Here is a 25,550-nt window from a genome sequence, read left to right on the forward strand (position 1 = left end):
GCACACCAGGCGCACATTATGTTAACCATTTTGAGGAAGATCCTGTCAACTTTCTTCAGAGATTGATTTGTCACTATGGATGAAATATGGGTCCATTATTTTACCCCGGAGGCCAAACAAACAATGGAAGCACCCTGGCGCTTCCCCGCCAAAGAAGGCAAAGACTGTTCCATTAGCTGGGAAGGTTATGACCTCGGTTTTCTGGAATGCAGATGGTATTCTGCTGATAGATTATATCCAAAAGGGACAAATAATCAATGGCACATAATATGCTTCACTTCTGAGGCAGTTCTGGGAAGATATTAAACTTAAAGCTCACTAAAGGTGTATTATTCCATCAGGACAATGCTCCTGTTCACACGTCTGTCATTGCCATGACTTCAATTCACGGTTGTGGTTTTAAATTGATTGAACATCCGCCTTCTATTCACCTGATTTCGCTCCATCAGACTTTCGTGTATTTCTAAATCTGAAAACAGCTATTTCAGGCACCCACTTTCAGTCCGATGATGACGTCATACATGCAGGATGAATTTATTCTGAACAGCCAAGAAAAGGAGTTATATACAAGTGACATTGGTGTATAGATATTGAAGGGGATTATGTTGAAAAATAATACAATATGTCCGACAAAATTCAAATCCTTCAATATGATGCTCACAGCATATCAATCAGCCCTCGTATCTAGAAATGCTCAAACAGAAACTGTGTGTTGATGTGTAGCAATATCGACCATTTGAAACGCCGGAATCAAACCGGCAGCATGCAAGAATCTTGATGCGTACTTTTGTTAAAACAAGCCTTTTATTTTTAAAGAACCATATTTTGTTTCTCCAAGCCCCGTCATTTCATTGTTGAAATCACTGGACGTATCCGATACAGATGCCTATTGTTAAATTGACCGTATCCTTAAGTTATCTTTACAAATAAGAACATTAACGCATATATACATTATTCAGCAGCTCACAAGAACGATTTATTTGAAAACAAGTAAGCATATGTCATAAATTAATTCGTTTGAGGAGATTCGCTTCTACACCGATATATAGCAAGGATAACGGACTGCGATGATGTGCCACAGCGAACTTATTGTACATAGTGTTCGTCTCCAAAGTAACAATTCTATTCAATTTAGTAGAATGATATACACAAAGGAAGACATTTTGAGCCTCTACCACCAAGTCTTGCTGAGTAAATATGTCGCAGTCTACCTCCAAATGAGCCATTGATAGTGCGCATGACTAAGATATTTCGCTAGTAAAACTGAAAGGCCAGAAACTAGAGAACTCTTTAAGAGTGTGTGTTCTACAGAATTTAACAAATCGTCAAGGATTACACACGCATGAATAAAACAAAGTAACCAAGTATTAAAACATAAATTAATATTCAGTCTATTGTCCACATACTAGCAGTTCAAAGTTATGAGTCCTTCCAACCAACGTACTTAACGCTAATTATATAGTGCTCCTAAACGGACCGCTCACATTATCACATTTTGTATCCAAAGTTGGTTGAGCGTCGGTGTGACGGCTTGTTCACCAGAACATAGTTATTTTGAAGACAACATCAGACATAACATAGTACACTGTAAATTCCATCACATAATTACAAGAGGTCGTTCATGCCTAGTTTTTCACATATATAATATACTTACACAGGGACGTCCATATACGTCCGACTTCTACTAGAAACAATACTGTACATCGTATTTGCAGAAGTTGGCCCACCGTAAACTGCCTAAATTTACAGTGCATGCAATCAAAGCTCCCTAGACAGGGACTCATATTATTTACAATAGTAAAAGTGTATGTAACAACAATAAGAGAACACATGCACTCGTCACGTTATGTGGCCTTATTTGGCCTTATAGTGACACTGAGGGCTATCTTGAGTTTGACGGCCTCTCGAATCTGCTCCAGTTTGTCAAAGCTCTTGTAGTGACTAAGACTTTCGTCAGCCTGAACACGCAGTCTCATCGCTCTTCGTACGTATTCCTTGTGTTTAGCAGCGAGTTCTCTGCCGAGAGAAATATTAGCTATGAATGAATGTAATATTGCAAGTAAAGAGGCATAACATTACTATGCTATTTCAATGTACACCATTAATATAAAGCTTGTTCAATATGGTATAGATTTTTTTTGCAGCACATGTTTTACTGTAAGTGTATGATAGGCACATGTTTGAAACACGACTCATTGGAACTTGTCGCCCCGGTTTATATTGGTGAAGATCCTTAAGATATGTCTTTTTTTTTTATAACCCCAGGTTACTAATGTTTTACATTTTCTTTAGAGGCATGCACGGTTGCCCTTCGTGATGGCTTACCTTTATGCCCCTCAGTTCTTTTGTTTTTGTATTGATGCCTCGTTATCTAATTAATTAAATGCATTGACCACGTCTCGATGTTTTGTTTTCATACAAGTAATTCTGATACCTGTTGTCTTACATTAAATTTCACGCCTACTTGATTCGCCCTTATCGATTTCCTATTTTTATGTCCGGGTCTTTGACATTGGATTTTATTTTATTTATATCATCTATTGGGATATGCATGTACGTATATCGATATCCAATTTATTCAACTACTTTTTTTCAGTAACTGTTTAATTAAATTAAAACTCCTAGAACTCTTAGAAAACAACAACAACAAAAGAAAAAAAAAAAAAAAAAAAAAGACGATGCATAACTGATATGTATATAGGCGTGAACTGTTTGTATAGGGTATAACGAAAATATTTGAAAAGTTCCTTACTCAAATGTGATGTGTCCATCACAGTTTGTGTCCAGACGTTTCATCAAAATGTCCAATGATCGACTGCTCAACGGTATGTCGTTATTCTAAAATACATCAATGAATCATTGGAAACGTGCATTCGAATTTTAATTATCTTCAATCTACTCATCAGCTGATTAAATAATTTAGGAGTTTAACCTTAGTTGTTTTAACATTTCTAAAAATACACAAAAACTGTTAATGTAAAACAAAAACGAGTCCTTCACACAAAAGTGATTTTTATTCAATGTGAAACTTTTCGCAATAATTCAAAATAACATAACAATACCCTGTTGTAGACACAGTGCATGAAAAAAAAATCATAATTTAGCTAAGTCTATCATCATTTAGACTGGTCCCTTGTCTCTAGAATATTAAAATTATAAATTAAATTGAGGTTTATGATTTTGGTCGCTAGGATATGTCTGATTAGAAAGCTAGGGGCAGATAATCTAGTATTATAATTTAGCTTGGCAATTCTTAACGAAAAGAACTTGGGGTCTGGTGGTGGCGTCTAAATCATCATTATACGCAGAAGTAATTTTATTTGATATAAATATACAACAACTATACGTAGTTGTTTCCCTTGACAGCCTACTCACCGAAAGTCCCAACTGGAGCTCGTCCCTGGACAATGTCTCGCTGTTGTCCTTGTCGAGGTTGTGGAGAAGATCGATCAGACGTAAGTTTTTCTGCTTCATGTATTCAAACAAGATGGCCACAGGATCATCACTGTCCAGCACCCAGTTTGAATTTCCGCGGCGTATCTCGTCGTGGCGTAACAAATTACCGTACGTCACTTTCATTTGTCGTTGTTTCTGAACCTCGTGTAGGAGTGATACAAAGTCATTGTCGACCGAAACATCCTGTTTAATTTTAATGGGAAAATGATCAAATTAAAAAGAGATATTATTATACGTAAAAAAAAACAACAACAACAAAAAACAAAACAAAAAATCGGAAATTTCCCCCTTTTTATTCAATGGCAGAATAATGTTGATAATTAACCAATTTAAAGATGATGGAAATACTATATAGACGATCAATAGGGGATCTAGAACTCGATCATAAAAAGTGCCATATAGTATACATGTTACTTTTTTGAAATTCAGTGTAAATACATGTTCGAAACACCAAAGGTTAGTAAGTGAAATAACTGCCGGAAAAGCATATTATAATTATGTTTATCAGTCTGAAACGAAATCTAGACATTGCATGTCATTCAAAATCTATCATGCAGGAATGAAATCAAAATGTTGCTTTGCTTTTAGCAGTATGATTTATTGTTGCTAATTTAATCGGACCAGTAATTGAAACACAAACAAAAAAGCAGAGACATCTTTAAGATATGTTACTACCGTCATGTCGATCTCTGTCAGATTGGAGTCGGACGCACACACTGATCGCAGGATGGCTGTCGCACCATCAGTTGTTATAGGGTTTATACCAATCTTTAAAAAACAAAAACAAAATATATTAAAATCTTAATTCATAAAAAAAATTCAACATGTTATGTAATCGACGCACATTAATGTACATTTATTTCTGGAAGTTTGTTTAGCAATTAAGATCAAACAAAGAGCGATAAAATGTGATTGATTATATGGACCATTCTTTGGTCTCATATTTGTTAGTAAGTGCATATCTCGCTCTATATAGAACGAGATATGAGTTGTTTACACATATTTAAGTGTCAGTAAACAAACGAGTTATTAATGTACAGGGAAGCTAACATGTCCTTTATTTAACAAAATTAAATAATCATAATTCTCTACTCGAGTATTTGATCAATCTTATGATGTAATTGATAGTTTTTTCAGAATGATCTATTCTTGATTCCTCGATACTGGAGTACACACAAACCGCTGCAAGAGATTTTCAATAGAGGATCAAACACAGAATACCTATATGGTAACCAGACAATAATTCAAACTTGATTGATAGAGGGACAACATAGAAACAAGAATACAGATCTGCATTTACAAATTAGGGTTTAATTTTTGTTATAGACAGAAAAAAGAAGATGGCTCGCCATCTCATCTTTCCTATCCCTCACTCGAAATACACATTGCATTGGATGGAATGGAAAGATAAAGCTAAATGCCTGCCATCTGTTCTATTCTGTTGATCCTGCAAACAACCTCGGAGATATTCACACCATTGACTAATTTACCTTTTTGTAAACTGACGCATGCCGTTTATATTATGTCTTGTAATTGATTTTAATTTGTAAGATATCTAAGGCATCATTGACTTCTATTCAAATTATCATCTGGACTTTTTTCAACATCAGATCCGTTACTCGGGTCTGTTGACATGTCTGACAAAGGTCAAAGTTCAGGTCAGTTTTAAAACAGTTTCGTCAGAGCACGAGATTTTATTGTGGGGTATGTTTATCTGTTAGTTGTTATTCGGTTAAAATCCAATGGTGGCTGCAGAATAAAATGACTTGCCTGTTCTCGAAACATTTTCTTCATGGAAAATCGAAATCAATACGAACACTTCAATTCTTAAAGATTAGAAATGTACATTGGAAATGTCTTGTTTGATCTATTCTAAAGACCACAGACAGTGACCTATACATATACAATGCATAAAATTTTCAACGCATATCGATTAAATGCTTAAAAACTTTTCCTACATGGTGTTGTAAGAAACATGATTTCGCACAGAACGACACAATATTCTGATGGGAGAATCTTCTACAGCGAAATCGATCGTTAATGTGATAGAAATGTTGTATAATGGCAGAGAAAAGATTTCAAAGAATTAATTCAATATGCCGTAAAGAACATGTGACTAATGACTATGTTGGTTTCATAAACAGTTTGCGCACACCTTGCAAAGAAGTTTTTTTTTTTTTTTTATCTCGTTCATGGTTTTCAAATATCGATATGTAGATGCATAGAGATCAGTCGCATCTATAACACGTCACAAGTATGAAGGTGTTACATTGTTATACTTGTTCTATCATAGAAGTATTCTAATTGTTGCGGTCATTTGTCTTGTTCTAGTAGGTTAAAATCGACATATATCTTTCATGAATAAGTTAATACACTTGTTTACACCGATCATAAACATTAGTATATATTAGTGAGATTTGTAAACTGCTTCCATGAATATTGCAGTATTGGTTAGAAATAGTTAAATATATGTTGGAAATGAAGGGGAAATGAATCATAAGTTCTATTTACCATCGGAAATGTTATTGTGAGCCAGTATAGTCAATCTTTATTTATATAGCATTTATACATTACATACTTGCACATAAAAAGCGAATCGAAATGTAGCAGAAAAGCACATTGCGTAAATACATAAACTCAAAGCGCATGTGTACACTAAGGTGGTCGAAAAGGCCAACGAATACCACTTTTCCAGTACCTGTTTATAGGTGTACGTAAGTCCTACGCCCCATCGTCTCGATTTAGAATGGATCTATATGTTGCAAGTGATTACAAACCGATTTTGTCGGTTTTCGGCTATATTTGAGATTTTGAACGTCATCCAGGTATTATCCAAATATATGTTATATATCCTACCCGAATAGTTCGGAGTTTCCGATTCCTGACGATTCCTCGAAGAAGTTGGCGGAATGCGTCTAGTCCTATCCGATTAGCCGTCAAGTCGAGTTCTGTCAAGCCACGATTCCGCATGAGTACTTTTCCCATCTCATGGCAGCCTTCCATTCCAAAGCCATTCCACGACAGGTTGAGGGATTTCAATGTATTGTTACTCTGAAACCATAATCATCTACATAACATCAATATCAACAAGAATGGTATAGATACAATCTATATTGATATATTCAATATTGATTATCAAAGGTTTAATTTGTAAAGAAGAAGGGGGGATATTAACAGCAAACATAACAATGAATCAAATGAATCCTAGTTCATTTTACTTCACGAGGAATCCCCTTTGTCTGATTAGGTATTCTATTGTTTATTAATTCACAAGTTGACATTGGCACTGAAAGTTAAAGCTCGCGTATAAACCTACTTATACTGAACATGGTCAACATTTGAGTAAGAACGTACATAAAGCCCCCAACATATAGAGACAGCTCCAGTTTGTCGCAGGTGATTCCATCGCAAATCTAAGGATTGAAGACTTGAATTTTCTTCTGGAATGACAGAAGGAAACATCCTATGTCAGATACAAGTATATATCGATTATACGCATTGATCAACATCAAGTACATGTTTAACACAGAAATTGGGAATCAAGACAATATTAGCCGAATCGTGGAGTTATTGAAAGGAAATAAAGACATAGATCCCACAAAATGGAGGAGGAAACCGTAAACATGTGCTATAGAATTCATTATCTCGCGGGTACTTGCCCAATGCTTTGCCGAAGGCTGCACCACCGCCCTCCGAAAAAGTATTGTGTCCTACAGACAGATGTCTCAAGGTGGAATTATCCTGTCAACAAAATTTGTTTATTTAAATAGTCATCAAAATATCCAATTACAGAATATTATAGCATGATAAAACGTTTACTCAAAACGTAAACTGCTGCGTAAATATCACAGTACATAAGTACATAAATATAATTTTGGTTAACGGTAAATTGTTTAATACTTTGTTTTATTTATTTGGTTTTTTTTTTAATCTTTTTTTTATTGTTGTTCTGAAAGTACTGTTATTGTATGAAGAATATTACAAAGCCGTAATATGCATGTATCAGTGATGGAAATAGCACCTTTTAATCAATACTATAAACGCTGATGAATGAATACAGAAAAGTTGATCGATTACCATACTCCACAATTAGTTCATTAACCAGCTGTTGTACAGATTAAATGTACTATGACACAACACCAGGCCTAGAACGCATTCTATGTAATAAATGGAACTTACTATGAGTAAATCAGCAATTTCTTCGGCGTCCTTTTCATTGAATCCATTAGCTGAAAAAACAGTTTAAGGGAAGCATTACTTTTAATGTTGCTAATTGAAGAACTCTCGTGCTGTTTTTAAATCTTTTTTATTATGAAAATGTTTTGACACAAAAGAGCTTTAATACTTCAGAATTTTCATAAATGTGTTCACGGATCACATAGGAGAGCCATGACAAAACGTATTATTGTCCTGAATTATGATTATGATATAGTAGATATTGATTGTGTTTAATGCAGTTGATCTATGGCAATAGACCAACTCGCTGTATTCATATCATAGTGTCAATGATATAAACAGACAAACTTCAAGTCTCAACAAAACCTCTTACACACTTTAATTGTAAACAATGTAAATATTCAATGGCGATATCACAGCCAATTGTTTGTACACGAACGCATAACAATGCTATAGGTGACATTTCTATGACCTACAGGGTCCGATCAATGCCTCACACTCGGAGTAGCACAGTGTCGATTTCAATCAATTAAACATTGACCGTTCTGCCAACTAATGCCTAATGTCTTGATGAACTGTCATACAAGATGGTTATTATTTCAGTTATCATCGACGATAATGCCTGGTTCCGGGCAGTCGCTTCATACTCAATACTTATCGTAGTTATATATCTAGAATAGGAAACAACCTCAATTATCTCTCTTCTTGAATAATTGCTGTTCACCGCATCCTGTTATTAAAACAGACTATTAAACTCATTAATAACTAGGTCGAGATACTAAATCAACTTTTTTTATGACATCGACCAAATCTGAATACCATGCAAACACACATTTTCAAATAATGCAGTTTTATCATTTCCATATAATTCCACGGCAATTTATCAAACGGCTATCACGACGGACTTAAAAAAAACTTTGTTGTGTCCTTAAACTTCAAATACAGGTACAATAATCAACATCTCTGAGCATACAAATGTATATACTTTCCGCAATCTATAACCATGTACACTATAGACTTGCAATACTGAACTTTCGCTTTCTTGATAGTAACATCCACAATTTCCTCTGAATACATATTTGTTGCCGACCGCCATATTGCAGCACAGGGTTTCGGGGCAAACTTCCTAAGGGATGTTATAGGTTTGATGATCACAACCATAGTCCTATTCATATTTATATTTCCTGTTATGACATTATATGGAGATGACTGAAATTGGATTAATGGGCGTTGTGAATGAAACAAAGAACGAATACCTTTCCGGAACACCGGAGTACCTATATCATATCTCCATATATATGTTCGTAAGTATCCACTTACAGCTATATCAAGGTCGCGCTGCCTGTCAATTTAAATGATGACATATTTCGGTTGTTTTCTTTGAATGAAATAAAAATCAAGGCTTTACCTGATATATCTAAACTTGTTAGATAGCGATGAGAAGATAAGTCCTCCTTAAGCATTTTCGCGCCAGCGGAAAGTAATTCATTTCCTGATATATTCTGAAAAGTAATGAGACATGAAATATGATGATATTGAGTTTTTAAATGACTTTGCTAGCGTTCTAGTGTATTGCGCAGCACTGGAGGTAGACAGTTCACACACTCATCAGAAATCACGCATTTCATGTATGGTTGTTTAACAGATATTTTTACGCAAATATATTAAACATACATTTCTTTAATATGTGGTTAAATGGCTGTGTTACATGAATAATATTCAGATATATTTCATGGCTAGCAATGTGTTTTCTAGAAATGAAATCTATACTGTACGAACGTGTATGATACATTTTCGTACAGGTTTTTGACGTATATACTAAGTTAACTATAATTTCGTATTCTTTTCTCGGTTTCAGTTCAGGTAGGATTTACAGAGGTTATAAATAAACCATTCGATATATAACATATAGCATTAAGCGTTCGTTGTGTATTACATTTGTTGCTGTCAAAGAAAATGGATAAAACTGATATACATGAAGTTGTTACAAGTCACAACTATTTGCTATACAATGGTATTCACAAGAATTGGTATCAAGAAACTATCTAACCACGACACAATGTACCTGTAACACAGTATAACATCACAGAAAACATCAACTATCAGTTTGAAAGTTGGTTTTACCAAATTAACATTCTTTATATTTAAAGCAGTTTTGTATCAACAAATCAGAAGTCATGATATTATACCTCAGCTATGTAAAAGAGATTTCCGTAAGGAATACTGATCAAATGACAGAGTGATACCCCTCACGAAGTAAAATTTTGTTTATTCGGAACATCTCTAGATAAACCCGAACAAAATTTAACTTGAATTCAAAGTGACTAAAAGATCATTTGTATTTTATTCATGTTCTGGGATGGTATAATAAAAGTATGTAGCACTATTATTTGTCATCAAACTGAAGCACGAAGACGATTTAGGATGCATCGGACTTTTCTACCCCCAGAAAATAGTTCCATACCAATGCGCATTATAAGAGAAGCATGCGCAAATGTTTACTCACCAGCTCTTTGATTGAAGTATTACCAGACAACATATCAAGTATGTGAGCTAATCCTTCGCTTCCAATAGCATTACTGGACAGGTCAAGCTTCTGAATTGACTGGTTTGGCTGGAGTTAATAGAAAAGTAGATCTTTATCACTAGATAACAAATAACTATTCTTCAAATAATCATAAGTAACACGATAAAATTTATCGGAAAATTGAATGCTGAGCATTGGTGACGAATGCCAATTTCACTGGAAAACAAGTGATAATGCTTATGACAATGTCAAAATAGATTGCTGAATTATGGATAATTTCATTTTGGTTTCAATAATGCTGAATTTTCATACTGAATGAAGTCGATCAATATGCTTTCTACAATCAAGAGACTAATGTTTGGCAAAGATAACGGCCTTCAAAGACAAGTAGGTGAAGGATCAAATTGTGCAATATGTTGAACACATGAATTGTTGTAAAAGAATACCAAATGGTGCACATTAAAACTAACATACTCATAAATGGAAGTACAAGCATCCTGCACTACTGTATAACTATGGGAGATACAACGATTGATAAAATCGCCACTTGGAAATAACATAATAAAAAAAAACTACTGCATAGACTGTGTTTTTCTACATAAAAACAGATCCTGTTACACAAACGTGGATAATACCACATATGAATCAGACACTACCACATATCCACCAGATACCACCATATATACAAATGGTTCATTGCCATTGCCTAATGTGTCGCTATATCCGTATGCTAGAAGCACCAGATATATCAATTACCCAGACAAAATAGCCTTGGTCCATTCACATCAATTAAGGTTTTTCCTTAATGATTTTTCAATAGGAAAGCATCTTAGCCATGGGGATTTTGTTATGCTTTTCATGGAAAAAGTGAAGGAATTTCCTAAGTTAAGGAACGTTGATGAAATCGGGCAGGAGAAGAAACTGATATAGTTATTTGATCCAATGCCACGTGTCTGCTTAATTGTAGTACTGATTCTGTTGGCTATATTCAATCTTGGAATAATTATTTTCTCCATTCAGATGGTAAGCGCTAAGAAGCTGTTTGGAATATTGTTATTACGATTTCAATCTCACAGTAATACAAATTCTAGGATTCTATAATGCAAAACCGGTAAATATTGCGTGGGTTTAATGTGTCTGCAGTATAGCCAAACTGACGCCCTGGAGTATATTCATGTAAATGCAGCAATTGATATATTCTAACATTATGAATACTAGTTTGCGTTGTTTAAATGGCATTCATCAAAGAGCAAATAAGGATAATTATGGGTCATTGTTAATAATCGAGATAGGTTTATGCGATATTTACTTCAGCGGTCACGTATTGATTTAATTTATACGAGTCATTGTATTCCCGTCTGTAATTAACTGTTTGCCTGACCGTTTACAGTCATTTTGTACTTATTACCTCAGCATTTCTTCACTAAGTCATACATCTATACCTGGAAACCTTTCCTCAGATATATTTCCATTTACATGTTTCGTTTGATGATGAAATGATAAGTTATTGTAGTTTTCTATTAAATCAATTTATTTAAGGATAAACAAGCAAAATTGTGATAGAAATAGGAGTTTTGTTTTTATTTTTCCATTGTACATGTAGTCCATTGTTTGGGTATATCTTTTATTGTTGATGAAACTGTAAACATCGCTTCACTTCTAAATGAAGATACTTGTTCATCCTTTCAGTTTTAGTTATGGACACGGCTACCGTATTTGTAGAAAGCGGAAGAGTTAATCCGTAAACAATTCTTCATTTGACCACTAACGTCATATGAGTGACATGACATCATTATATCGGGTGATCGGGTGGCACATTGGAAGCACAATTGCCTTTCCCCTAGGTGACTAGCTATATAGGGTTCGACTTCTCGATCGGACGTGAAAAGGTACGGGGTCACCTGTCCGAGCAGGTGGGGTTTCTCCGGATACTCCGGTTTCTTCCCACACTGAGAACCCCTGCACGTTTCCATCCGGACCAACAAGAGTGATTAATATGTGTTGGTATAACTTGTTTTGCAATTGTTATAGGATAAATAAAGTTCACATTACATCATTATATCTGAAGTCAAAGATACTGATCTGTTTTTGCTTCATTTTCCTTATACTTACTACAAGTGCAATGGCTACGGCCTTGGCTCCCCGTGGCCCAATCCCATGGTGGGGCATAACCAATGCAACATCGGTCAAGTGTTTGAAGAAATAAGTTGAGGGGACAAGACCCAACTTCATACATGCCTTTGTATATACAGTCTGTGAAAGACTAACGGATGGAGCTGGTGAGATAATGTCGGACTCAGAGGAAAAGATGCTAGAGTCTAAATCTGTAAAAAAACGATATTGACATAAGCAACTACATACATGAAGGCATAAGCCAAAAAGACGGTTAAACACACGTTTTTTTTTTTTTTTTTTTTTTACATCTACACATTAAGTTTCTTCTTTAATGGTGAGGAATATGGAAATATTTAAACATACCATCAAAAATTTCTGGAGCTGGATCCGATGGGGACGAATAAAGTATATTTTCTTTCTGTCCAAAATCATGTTCTTCATCTTCTCCCTTGTTTGATAACACCGTGGACTTCCGGTCTCCGGCTGTGATAAAGGCCGGTTTCCACCTTGAATCACTTTTCCACGTGCCATTTTCATTTTTTCCGTTAAAGTCTATCTCTGTTTCTTCCTTATCATTATTTAGTTTGGATTTCTTTCCACCTTTTTCTTTATTCTTACTCATTCTTCACAATCCATTTCCATGCTAACACTTTGAAAATGTATGGAATCCTTGGTAAACCGTTGACGTGATGTGTCTGAAGGATATATATATATATATATATGTACTTATATAACTGTATTACATTAAATTTCTTTGACTAGAAAATATAGTTGTTTGATTAAATTAAAAAAAGAAAGTCACTTCGAATCATCAAATATATTTCATTTCTATCTAGTCAATACTATCGCATTTAATATTTTGAATATAAAGAATTAACATGCTTACGAAAAAAAAGATAAGCATAAAATGTTTTGCTGTAATGTAGAATTAGATCAATTTCGGATATATTCGATGACACATGAGTGTATGCTTGTGTAGAATTGCTACACACATATATCACATATGAATATGAATTTAGCAATAGGACGAGTAATAAATCAAAACTCTATCTCGCAGCTGTTTCGTCCTTCCAGGGCTTATCAGTGATATTAGTGGGATAAAAGTGGGGAAATCCCGAGGGGACATAATGGAAATCTAAATAGGTCTTAACTAGTGTAGGTAGGTTAGTAATATAGTTCACATCGACCCCGAATGCAAAGAAACTTATACGGATTGGGATATCAGCCTTACAAAATCCATACTTATTACATACGGTGTTACAACAAGTCAATCGGCAATCTATGCCTAGACTGAATTCGATCAGCTCTCCAGACGTACTAGAGACCAACCAACCAATTGTTTTCCCATAGACCTTAGTGTTAACGTTTTGGATTATTTCATTCAAATTCTTGAATTGAATATGACGATTATGGTTTATAACAAAAGTTTAGGATCTGATATAACACCTAATCAAAAAAAAAAGTTGGGTCCTTCAGCTCAAATTTTCTCCAGGGTAGCCATTTTGAAAATAGGTGAATTTCGCAGTAAAAATTCTCAAAAATCTTAAATGTTTACCTGTTTACTATTATTACGTGAACTTTTGGGAAAAAAACCAATCGGACTTAAGAAATTTATATCAACATTTCTTATTGATAGTTACCTATCAGGCTACATATCTATTTTCTCACTTCATAACATACTGGCCAATCAGTGGCTGCCAGACATTTTATCCTTGGCTCAACGTTCTATACACAGGGGCTGTTTCAAAAATATATTTTTTCAATTGATTGGTTGTTCCCTACTATCATTAATGAATCCTTTGTAAAGTAGAATTATCAGTCAGACATGATACTTTATATATCATATATGATGCATCTGGAAAAAATTGAACCTTAGAAGAAATTATACTCTAGATGTTAACGGACCAGTATAACTTCAGGGACATGACGGGAAGCTTTGAATCTCGATGAAGGGTTAAATGTCGCAATAAAAAATCTTGAATCATACTTCACTTGTTCAGTATGTCAAGTTACAGTTTTACAATATAATTATGAATTATGATTCATTTAAGGATATTGAATGACAAACATAATAAAACGACAATAAAAGGTTTTACGTTTAACGTACAAAAAGAGAAGAGAGTGACGTCATCAAGGTATGTAAAATGTATTCAAACAAGAGGCGAATTTAGGACAACACTAATTTGTCAATGATAAGGTCTGACTTGAGTTTTTAATGGGTGACTGGATTGTATACAAAAAGGAATGAGAGTGGACAAGTTATTTTATCATCGCAATGTTCAAATTACCTAGTGGCTTAGTAAATAGGTTTATGTTTTCATAAAATATTTATCAAACATGAACTTAATTCGCCATTATTTAATCTGTATCTGAACAAAAATCTGCGGATTTGAGGAGAGTAAACCAAATATCTGTCCACAAATAATAGTTAATTATTCTATACACTAATGGTTTATCAGTATGTGTTTTGCCTATTTGTTAAGAAGTTAGAAAAATTATGAGTGATGGTGGAAAAATTATAGTGTTCAATATCGGAAAGAGTATAAAAGGTATCAATCGGTTAATGTTGATAAAAATAGAAATATTTATTATTGACATTTGTTTGTTTTACGCAACAGCATGAGTGAAACAGGTGGTACCTAAATTGTATATAAATATTACAAATAATATACTCTATTGCTTTAGAAAAGAATGAAAGGTATCAGTTACACTTCAATAAAATGAGTGATAAATATATTGATTACATTTGATATTCATTCAACTCATTGTAAGAAAACGTATCGTGTATACCTCAAACATAACACAACAGTTATTTGAATTTCGTTCAAAATATTATTTAGAAATGGTTCAGTTTAAAAGACGCTTAAGATATTGACACTTTTCAAAACAAAGTGAGAGTTACACATAGTAGAGCAAAAATGAATTATTTTGCACCACACAGCCGTTTAGTCGTTCTTGGACTCGTCAGTAATGCTAAAGGCTTAAAGTGTTGATGATAGGAAATGACCAAAGCAGAACTCGAAACAGATCAACAGAAATTTCAAAATCAGAATGCAGAGGCGTAAATGAATTCAATAAATTTCATCATTTTGATTAAATTACATCAATTAGATAAGTCATAATAAAAAGAATGCGATATTATATTGGCTTATTCACACTTGTAAAATAATAATACGTGTCATATGACCTGGATTTTGAAATATATAATTAAAAGAATATATGCGTACTTATCACTTTCCTGTCGGAATCCATGTACACGTTGTCTATATGGTAAAGGCCATCCGTACTAGTAGATCAACTGTTTACAGTATTGACTAGATCCCTTTCTCCCAGCACTGACGTAAGTAGAACTGTCAACACTAGGCAGGTAGAAATGTCTTCACATCTTTTATAACCAGTGGAACAACACTTATCCCCAGAGTACCCGCTTCTCGAAACAAGGGAGATGTATAAATCAAACCAAGTGTGGATCAACAAGGGTAGATAATACGTTTGTCGTCAGTAGATCAGAGTAAATAAAATATTAGCATTATACGCGAAGCCATTAGCGAGCCTCTCTGAAGTGTCCTGCGAATCGATGGTGACAGGTCCAACATCAAGTAATGTTCTCCGCGACGTCGGGTTTACACCGTACACATAAAATGCATAGTAATTATTACCACTATAAAAGTTTCCCAAGTGGATGTAATCAATTTGTATTCAGGATAAAATTACTTTATACCGCGTTGCTGCCTGGCGATCCATACATTCCATTACAACCGGATCTGTCATTGTTTACATCATAATGATTTTTACATAATTTTCAAAACCTTTTCGAGGTAAACGCTATTTGTAAAGTAAACAATGAAATATGGCTATTAGTTTATAACGAAAACACCACTTTACCTATCAATCAGGTTTTGTATCATTTTTATCGTATCACAAAAAGTTGCTTAACAGTTTTCTCTAGAGTGTAGTTGAAATAATTTAAATTTACTTTTAGCATTTCAGTTACGCTTATCGATTGTGTTCTTTAATCTAAAGTACAAGAATAGAACTTATCATGATACAAAACGAACGCGACAATATCCAATACAGAAAAATGGCCATAAGTTTCCTGAATATTACTTAATTTTGTAAACTTTTGTTGTATGCATGTATGTATCAATGTCTTTCAAACGTTTACCCGTGGTTGTTAATTGACAATTTTACAAGGAGTCACATGTTGTTAACACCCTAACAATTAAGACACCGGGTCGATATCTCAAAACGCCTTGAAGTATCTAATTCAAAGAAATAAACAGTTGCTTTTATAAATGCATAGCAAAAAAACAGTTATAAGGACATGCATTATATCTAACAAATAAGAAATCAATTACAGGGCAAATGCAGATTCTTTATATTATAAAGATGCGGGAGTAATTTAATTTTGCTAGATTTACGGTCATTTAATATAATGCGAAAATAAATACCAAGCGAGTAGTTATACGTTCACTAGTTAATGCCGCGACGACCGTGAAAAAGAAGCCGCGTGGAATTTAACAAAAACATATGTAGTTCGTGATAATAGGAAAGCATTCAATGGGGAAAAACAATTCCCGTCCTTACAACAGTCAGATGTCTTAGGGCAAAAAGATGAAAGGAAAAATATAGAACCAAAGATTTTGTTGTTGTATTTCGTTTTGCATCAATGTCAGTCATTTTTGTGTTCAAACAATGATCAGAACCTTGAAGGCAGTCCTCTCAATGTAATGCTTAAAGAACGGGTTTTCTTCGTGCCAATAATAAACCTGGAGCGATAAGCAGTTACAACATAGGCTGCTGTTTTACTTGATATGTTATTGTTATGCGGGAAGTTTGTTAATTACCTTTACAGTTACTGCAGGGCTTTTGTTAGGCGGATCGGAATGTATCAGTAATCATATCTAAAATGATACGCAGGAAAGGAACCGGGAGCGACATGAAAACGTTAAACCAATACAAAAATAACCCTCGTAGCAAAACCGTTTACAATTGTTTTATTGGGTTTTTTTAACAAGAAAAATGCCTGCAAAGGTAACGATGTGAAGTCTGAATAGAGTTAAATGCAATCTACGGTAAAATGCATATTTAAATAAACAATCAATCTAGTTAAAACTAGATGATCCTACGGAGTTTCCGGAGTGGATAATGAACATCTGATTTTGATTAGATTGACAAAAAAGGTTCCCTCACATCGTATTCCTTTATGTCCTATGGACGGTTTTATTTCATCAGCTCAAATGTATCTATTTCTTGGAGGTCAGACTCAAATAAAGCATTTCCGAATTCTCTTGACTACGATTTCGATAAGTTATATCGTCTTTTCGGGCAGCACTATGTGTGGAAGCACATTTAGGTTTGTTTTATATATATACAGGAAAGTGTATAAAATACGTGGGACGAATCGTTTTATTCTCCACAATGTAGTTATCGTACCTTAGTACACCGACGGGAAATACGCTTCAGGAATTTGATAGAATCTGAATCCCTCCCGTCCGTCAGATCGATGACATCGTTAGCTACCTTGGGTTTTGGTAGGAATGATTTCCATCCTATTTCATAAATACTCTCCCACAGTGGTCTTTATAGGTTAATGGGTGCCGCCGGAAGTCATATCTATACAAGGGTGAATTATTGTACATGACGGAAAAATAGAAAGCCAAGCCAGCATAGAGGATAATTATAGCGCACTACAGGGACATTTACATCAAACAGTTCATCTCATCTGGCTCCGGTAGCCATTGATTTATATAACGATTGAAGTGTCCATTGACCATACACAGACCATATTCATATGTGCATCTATCTTAACTGAACGACTTTTATGTCTTGAAATGTTTGAAATAACATGACTATATAGTGTTATTGCAGGAACAAGTACAAATGATATGTATTTTTGTATGTTTGTTTGTGAGAGAAGCATTTATCACCTTTTCGACTCAGTGATTGGGGGTCTTGAATAGTTCGTTGTGCTACCTTCGTTCCTGTTGTTAGCATGCCTTATTGACAATGAGGTTTTGTACATGTGTGATAAGCCCACAGTCGTCTCCAAGCTTAATGTTCAATAAAAGTGGATTGTATCTGGTGATAAAAATAATATTCTTGTACCTGCCAATATCTGCACCATATCAATATTACATAAAACATGTTCTGTAAATGTCTAATACACGGTTATTGGTAAGTCTTTTTCTCTGGCATGAAGGAAAATATGGTCATATATCGTTTTTCAATAGGTTTTCTTAATTATCATGCAAGCATCAACTGCGCTAATTAATTTTTGGTAAGGTACTATAATGTTTAAACATTGTTCGATAATTAATGGATGGTAATGTAATATGAAGATGATATTAGTGAAAATACAGGACAGTACTACAACACTAAGAGTAAATTAGCTTACGTGAAATTACGGGAAACTGTAAACTGTCATTGATGACAAATTGTAATCCTTGAATACTAAGTATTATTTACATAACTCCATAATGCCATTGGTATATAATCGAAGTGGAAGTTTCACTAAAACTATCATTTTATTGACTATGATGTATGGAATATAGAGTAGTATATTGAAGTGTATGGTATATTAGAGTAAAATCATAGATTTTTAGTTTCTGTTATTGAAGTGTCATGTTTTAAAAGTTTAGTGTAACAAAAATGTAGGTCACAGTTAAGCATCTGGTCTATTTTGACATAAAATACTTCAGAGACATGACTACGAATTTACATTAAACATCAGGAAAATCAAATTTCAACAAAAATCGTTCACCACATGGTTATCATATTCTTTATTTGGCGAATTTCTGAGCATCAAAGGCCTTAGAGGCCTAGATGCAGAACCACGAAATAGGTCAGGTAGTGTATTTTTAGATTCAATACACTTCTTCCATAAGACCAGAAGCCACCGATGTTGATTAAATATAGCAGTAATGATCGTTGACGCGAAGCGATGGATACATATGCTTGTGAAGTTTGTAATACCTGACCTCAGGGGCCAAAGAGGTGAGGTCGCATAGCGCATTTTCATCACCCACAACATATAAACCACTGTTTTGTCCAAACTAAGTAGCAATAATCAATAACAGTTGTGAAAAGAATATACTTAACAATTTGATCATCTCTCTGAGGGTCGGGGGATAGACAGACCTCAAAAGTGTCTACACTGCATTTTTGTATGTTTTTTCCCAGACATATAATGGCATGGTAACATGTAGTCAAAAAAAAGAAAAGAAATATAAGTTACGTGAGAGTATCATAAAATCAAAATTAAAAAAAGGAAAAAATAGATATCTGAAAGACCTACATTTAGTGTCTTAATAGGACTCACATAAAGATATTATTGATCCTAACCTAAGTCAACATACTAATTGTGTGCTTTCGGTATAATAATGAGAATTAGTATTTTTACTGCATTATGTTTGTTTGATCAATGACACTTGTGGTTACCTGAGGTAAAATTGATACCCTTTTTAGATCTCTGGTAGAGACCTTATACAATAGGCAAATGTATTTTGTGAACTAGAAGTGCTATCTTGTCAACAAAAGTGCTTGAAATCTAAAAGAGTTCGATTGTTGAAATTTGAGCTGGTAAATGCCATGGCGAAGAGAACACCGATAAAATTTGTTTATCGTAGGTATATCCGATATTGACAAGTATATTCACTCTCCCTCTATGTAATGTATGCAAGCCTCCACAGCGAAAGCTATGATTATATGTAGATACTGTAAGCTATTGAAACTATTTGCGGTGGGGAACCTCATAATGAAAAAAATTGATAAATAACACATCAGGTTTTGTATGTAATGTATTTTCAGCTTAACTTGATGAATAAAACATTTGACCAGATATTGTTAGCGGTGTATATCGATATCAAAAGAAGAAAAAAATCATGGGTTTTCTTGCAATTATAGAAAGCAAACATACGAGACCACTGGCATCTTGTTCACTTTACGAACTGAATGTCAATCATGTAATAATTTTGCTCCAATAATTTATTCAATTTGGTTTCCGTTTTTTGTTTGTTTGTTTTTTGTTTCATTTATCACTTCTGTAGCATATAATCACATACCAGGTATTTACTTGAATGAGGTTTTGTCGTTTTGAAACACTAACAGACTCGAAATAATATGAATTGTACGTCAAGACATTATACTTCGATCAAATAAAAATCAAAACAATGTTATAAAGAGGAGCAACCTCCGAATCAGTCCATATCCAACTATATTAACAACTGAAGGAATCTAATAAACATTATTTAATTCGTAGTTAGTTATTTTCGTTTTCCTTTTTGACATTGAATATACGTAGATACCATCTTAGTTTACAGAAGTAGACATTACTTTCGGAATCCGTTATGGTATATCATATTTTGAATTAGCCTTTGAGTTATCTCCCTTATAATGGTTCTTTCAGAATTACACTTCCCTTGATCTGATTGCAATGAAGATAGTCACATTATATACCATATGCAATCAATGTTGTTTAATTTAGAACAGTCGGACCGTACGAAGCCCGGAAAACAACATGCCCTGTGTGATCATAACTTAATTTATCGACAACCACAATGATGACAAATACATTTTGTATGCAGATATATTTGTCTTAGAGGATGCTTTTTGATACTGTTTTAAGGAACGTGTATTTTATTTGTTGAATCGTTTTATTGTTTGCACTCTGACAATCGACACTCTCACAATCGAAAATTGATAGTTCAATTTTAAGACAATACATTATTTTAGACCGAGTTAAATTGAAAATAGTTACATCTTAAAAGATAAGTTTAATAAAAAGCTGAAAAATGAAATTTTTGATTAAGAGTGGGATTGGCGAAAATATAACCAGTCTTTACAGTTTGCAGATAGGATGCACAATTCGTTAATAATAAATACCACTTTTTATCGTTGCTGTCCTATCATTATTTTTGTTCTCAGCTAATTTGCATTTGTGATGTGTATTCGATGTTCAAGTAAATTAACAATTCTATGTGTGGTAGATCAATCAAATTTAGTTTTTGCGCCAACTATTCTATTTTCTTTTGAGCATATCAGCAACTAGTGCTTAGTATTCAATGTCAAATTTCGAACGCTGAGCAACGCATCTGAATACATTGTTATGTTCGAGATATATGGGATGTGGTTTTGGAATTTGTACTAAATGTATATCTCTAAAATGTTACCATTATCCGGTGAACTACAATATTGGATCAGCATTAAAACAAGAATATCAATAAAAAGGATTGAGTGAAGTATGTTTTTTAATGTCTTAACGGACGTCAGAATACATCCAGGAACAGATATATTTATCAATATAAAAAATACATCCAAGACTTCATATATAAGTAACAATATGAAACAATACAACCAGGAACTTAGATATATGCATTAATATAAAACAATACATACGCCGGGAGTGATACAGATAGTAAAGAATTACTAGACCGTTCACAGCTATCTTGGTTGTGGTTGAAAAACACATGATGGAACTGAAGATCAGGTAGTTCTTGCGATCAGCGATGGACACGTCCTACGGAACATCAGAAGGGTGACATGCTGTTGAGAGTATTTTCTTATTCTTGATGGGGAAAAAATCAACGGTGGAACATGTCCTACGAAACATCAGAGGGATAACAATTTGCCGAGTGTTACAGTTCTCCTCTGATTCTTAACGGGACAATTCAGCGGTGGAACATATCTCATGGAACATAAGAGGATTAGCAAGTTGCTGAGAGTGTTACAGTTCTCTTTTTATTCTAAATGGGACAATTCAGCGGTGGAACATATCTCATGGAGCATCAGTGGGTTAACGTGTTGCTGAAAGGGTTACAGTTCTCTTATCATTCTTCTTGTTCTAAACACTGTACCAATCTGTCTGATATTTTCAAACTGTTCGGTGTGCATACACATTTTAACTACTGCAGATTCCAGGTATTTTAACCCAATTTCTTTCGAAAGCAAGAATACGTATTCATTCTGATATAAAAGCTTGCTACCTACTTCTCAGTCATCGGTATTCACAAAAGCCTGATTTTAGTCTAATCATACCGATATTGTTATTTGGTACACAGTTCGTATGCAGAAATTCTCCCTATTCGGAGATGTCCGGTTTAGTCAGTGTTTACGTCTGGATTTGCAGATTTACAAAGTAATTGTGTTAATACCACCTGATAAATGTCAAACTGTAGTTGTTGATACCCCCTCTGATACATAAAAATCTGTTATTGTTTATACCACTTCTAATACATGTAAAACTTATAATTTGATGAAATTATGAACGGAACAAATGATCCCTTGAAAATGTATTTAAACGTATAAATGTCTGTCTTCATGTTGTTCGGCCGTATGTTACGACTTCATATCACCAGCTTTCCCAAGGAATTGTTAAAATACATCAATTGACCAATTTCACCCTTTTTATCTTCTTTACTAGAAGGCTATAAGCTCGGTCGTTATTCTATACAACTTCCTCTTCAGGAATCGTATGTGGGCTTCCGGCAATGTCTGTTTTCATAAGTTGTTCCAACAAATGCACAGGGGATTTTTTTTCCTGTTGCTCACTGGACGTTGACACCACTGGATCCGAAAATCTGCGTGCGTTAGACGCTTGTCGTACAGCACTATTCCATGCCAATGAAAACCGTCTTGCGGCAGCCTGTGAAATTAACGTCATTTATGTTAATATCAACAATCATAACTGATCAATGAGCGATGTAGGAATTAACTGGACAAACTATTTCTCAAAAGATAAAAGACAACACTTATGAAAACGTCAATAATAGGTTATATATTTTCGAAAAAATATAAAATCTTAACAGTTATGATTGGTTATGAGACACTGGCATGTTATTTGATTGTATATTTAGATGAAACCTGATATAAATGAAGAGAATGTTTTATAAAGAAAAAAAGTGAGATACTAGAAGTGAACTAGTTTTTATAACTACATGTTTCAGTAGTACAAGCTGTTACATCGGTAGTCTAATGCCAATTCATATCACAATCTCAAGCAACAACTTAAAAATCTGTAATGCTAGTGAATGAGGGAACAGTGAAGGATATATAAAACGTGATATTCACTGAAAAAGCTTAAAAAGGTAACAAAAATGTAAAAATATATGCAAGTCAAATGTATATTATACAAAACACGTCTTGTAAAATATACATTATATTCAAGAACCAGTATATATATATATATATAGTATATGCAACCACATTTTTGCGCTGGGATTCCGTTACGACAGCTGAAACAGGTTTTAGCAATTGACATTTGTTATTATTCTATTCAATTATCATTAATAATAATATTTTATATGTGATTACTGACATGGAGCTATATCTGCAAATTGGAATTATCTCCCTTCCTCTATAAAGTGTATGTGACACTGTTAACAGCACTTCAAAAAATCAAATTAGTAACACTCCTCGCATATTCACATTAAATTGAAATTAATAAGCTTATGAGCCAACGTTGTTGTGTGAAAGTTAAATCAAAACACAAATACACATATTCTTAGATATGTAATTACAATTTCGTGCTAGTTTTCTTTAAAATTATACAACATTTATATTTTTTGTAAATATGCTTATTTAAATTGAATAGCATTATTAGAAAAGACATAGCCACATCAAATCAAATACCAAAACAATTAAGTACAGCAATTTTATCGTTACACTACGTATATTTCATCAGTTAAAATCAACAATGATTAAAACAAACAGAATTTTAAAAAAGGGTTTCGCGTGAAAACTTCAATATCTAAACAGTGAATTAAACGGGATTGGAATTGAAATGTGCCAATAATTTGGTATTCAGTGATAAATTCAATGCGTGACAATAACACTTTACCATATTTAAGTACTTAAACTTGTTGAACTTGTCTATTATTAGATTGCCTTTCCATTTTTTCCATTGCCTGTAATATAATATTATCTTGGTTATATACAAAAAAGTTTCCAGGAAAAGGATACCACATGCAAGACAGACCAAAGGAGAGGTTAAAAGTGTAAGATATATTTACAAAACCTACCTCGACATCCAACTGGTGGATCATCCTCATAGCTTACCTCGTTCTTTGGCATGAAGTAGAATCTTACGTCATGCGGTATGGTATTAAGTCGTATCGTAGGTAGAACATGCGTTGCCATCACCAAGTTGTGTAGCAATACCATCCAAACCATAGTGCTTACAGCGATCTACTTGTTCAAATACTGCTTAAACAATACTTTCATTCAAAAAGCCAGCCTAATTAATGTTTCTTGTGGTCGCATTCGCAACAAATGTAATATGTGTAGTGATGCTGCTGCTAAAGAGTTCTTAACATGCTTGTTCACATGCATTCCAAAGCCACACAAAAACAGGTTTTTTTGTATTATGAATTAACCATTGACATGTTATGGGAAACCTATTACCGCTTTATCAAAGCAAACATTGTCTTGATCCGTTAAATATGTATTTCATTGTTTTAAAATAACATGATGGAGACATATGATGACACAACAAAATTTCTCCATCATTTCAATATTTAATAAAATTGCGAACATGTATGTAGATGTTGTTTTAAAGATGTAGTTTAAAAACAAATCAGTAAAATGATGCAAATGCATCATAATTATATAATCAACACCTCATGCCATACTATCTTATATACCGCTCAAAGGAGACATGGAGAATACATCAAGGGATAGATGGTTAGTAATGTGAATTCCACTGTTAGTGCGTAGGAAAATAAAACAGGGCAGGGTTCTGTGTAACGACAAAGAAAGGTACAGATGATTTCAATCTTTATTATAAAAAGACGAAAAAACTTTACAACATTTCAGTTAGATATTGTAACCAAGGGTGATTGCAAATGATTTTTGCTATCATAAAACAACACATAAAGAAATGCACCACTGTTCATGTTGTGAATTGTATTCAAAATGTTTTTTTAAAGAAATGAATGGGTGAATTAAGTAGCGATTACTTGATAAATGGTAACATATATAAGAAGTAATTTGATCCAGATCACATCAAATAACGTAGCACAATAAATGTTTATGTATGCCAATAGCAAATACCCTGAATTATGTTTCATTATGTCTCCGTGATCTATTGGAAGCTCTTAACAAATAAAACATTAATTCTAAAACAATATGTAACGAAATAAATATATATAATTTCATAAATAAAATATAAAACAAAATATAACAAATACATATTACGGATAGTGTTTAAATCAAAGTGAGCATCTGTAAAAAGCTTCAACTATTTGGAAGAAATATTGTGTCCACAACGAAAGGAACATCT

General features: G+C 33.8%; 2 protein-coding genes across 7 annotated transcripts in view; both read right to left on the reverse strand.

Annotated features, from left to right (window-relative positions):
- Positions 1 to 947: 947 nt before the first annotated feature.
- LOC117329314 (leucine-rich repeat-containing protein 74B-like) lies at positions 948 to 15,886 on the reverse strand. Its single transcript, XM_033887213.1, has 13 exons — positions 15,502 to 15,886; positions 12,638 to 12,969; positions 12,272 to 12,483; positions 10,139 to 10,246; positions 9,041 to 9,134; positions 7,636 to 7,685; positions 7,116 to 7,197; positions 6,811 to 6,896; positions 6,313 to 6,507; positions 4,132 to 4,224; positions 3,376 to 3,639; positions 2,753 to 2,838; positions 948 to 2,016 (listed from the first exon to the last, which is right to left on the reverse strand). Exons 2-13 carry the CDS (start codon positions 12,894 to 12,896, stop codon positions 1,845 to 1,847), a joined length of 1,701 nt encoding a protein of 566 aa, XP_033743104.1. The 5' UTR covers positions 12,897 to 12,969; positions 15,502 to 15,886; the 3' UTR covers positions 948 to 1,844.
- Positions 15,887 to 21,504: 5,618 nt separating this feature from the next.
- The window catches only part of LOC117329315 (leucine-rich repeat-containing protein 74A-like), a 33,763-nt gene continuing 29,717 nt past the window's right edge, over positions 21,505 to 25,550 (reverse strand). For all 6 annotated transcript variants that reach the window (XM_033887217.1, XM_033887218.1, XM_033887214.1 and 3 more), the window contains one exon: positions 21,505 to 22,916. In XM_033887217.1, coding sequence (XP_033743108.1) covers positions 22,719 to 22,916 — 198 coding nt within the window. In that variant the 3' untranslated portion in view covers positions 21,505 to 22,718. The remainder of the gene's footprint in view (positions 22,917 to 25,550) is intronic.

Source organism: Pecten maximus, chromosome 6 (genome assembly GCF_902652985.1).
Source record: "Pecten maximus chromosome 6, xPecMax1.1, whole genome shotgun sequence".
NCBI classification, from domain to species: Eukaryota; Metazoa; Mollusca; class Bivalvia; order Pectinida; family Pectinidae; genus Pecten; species Pecten maximus.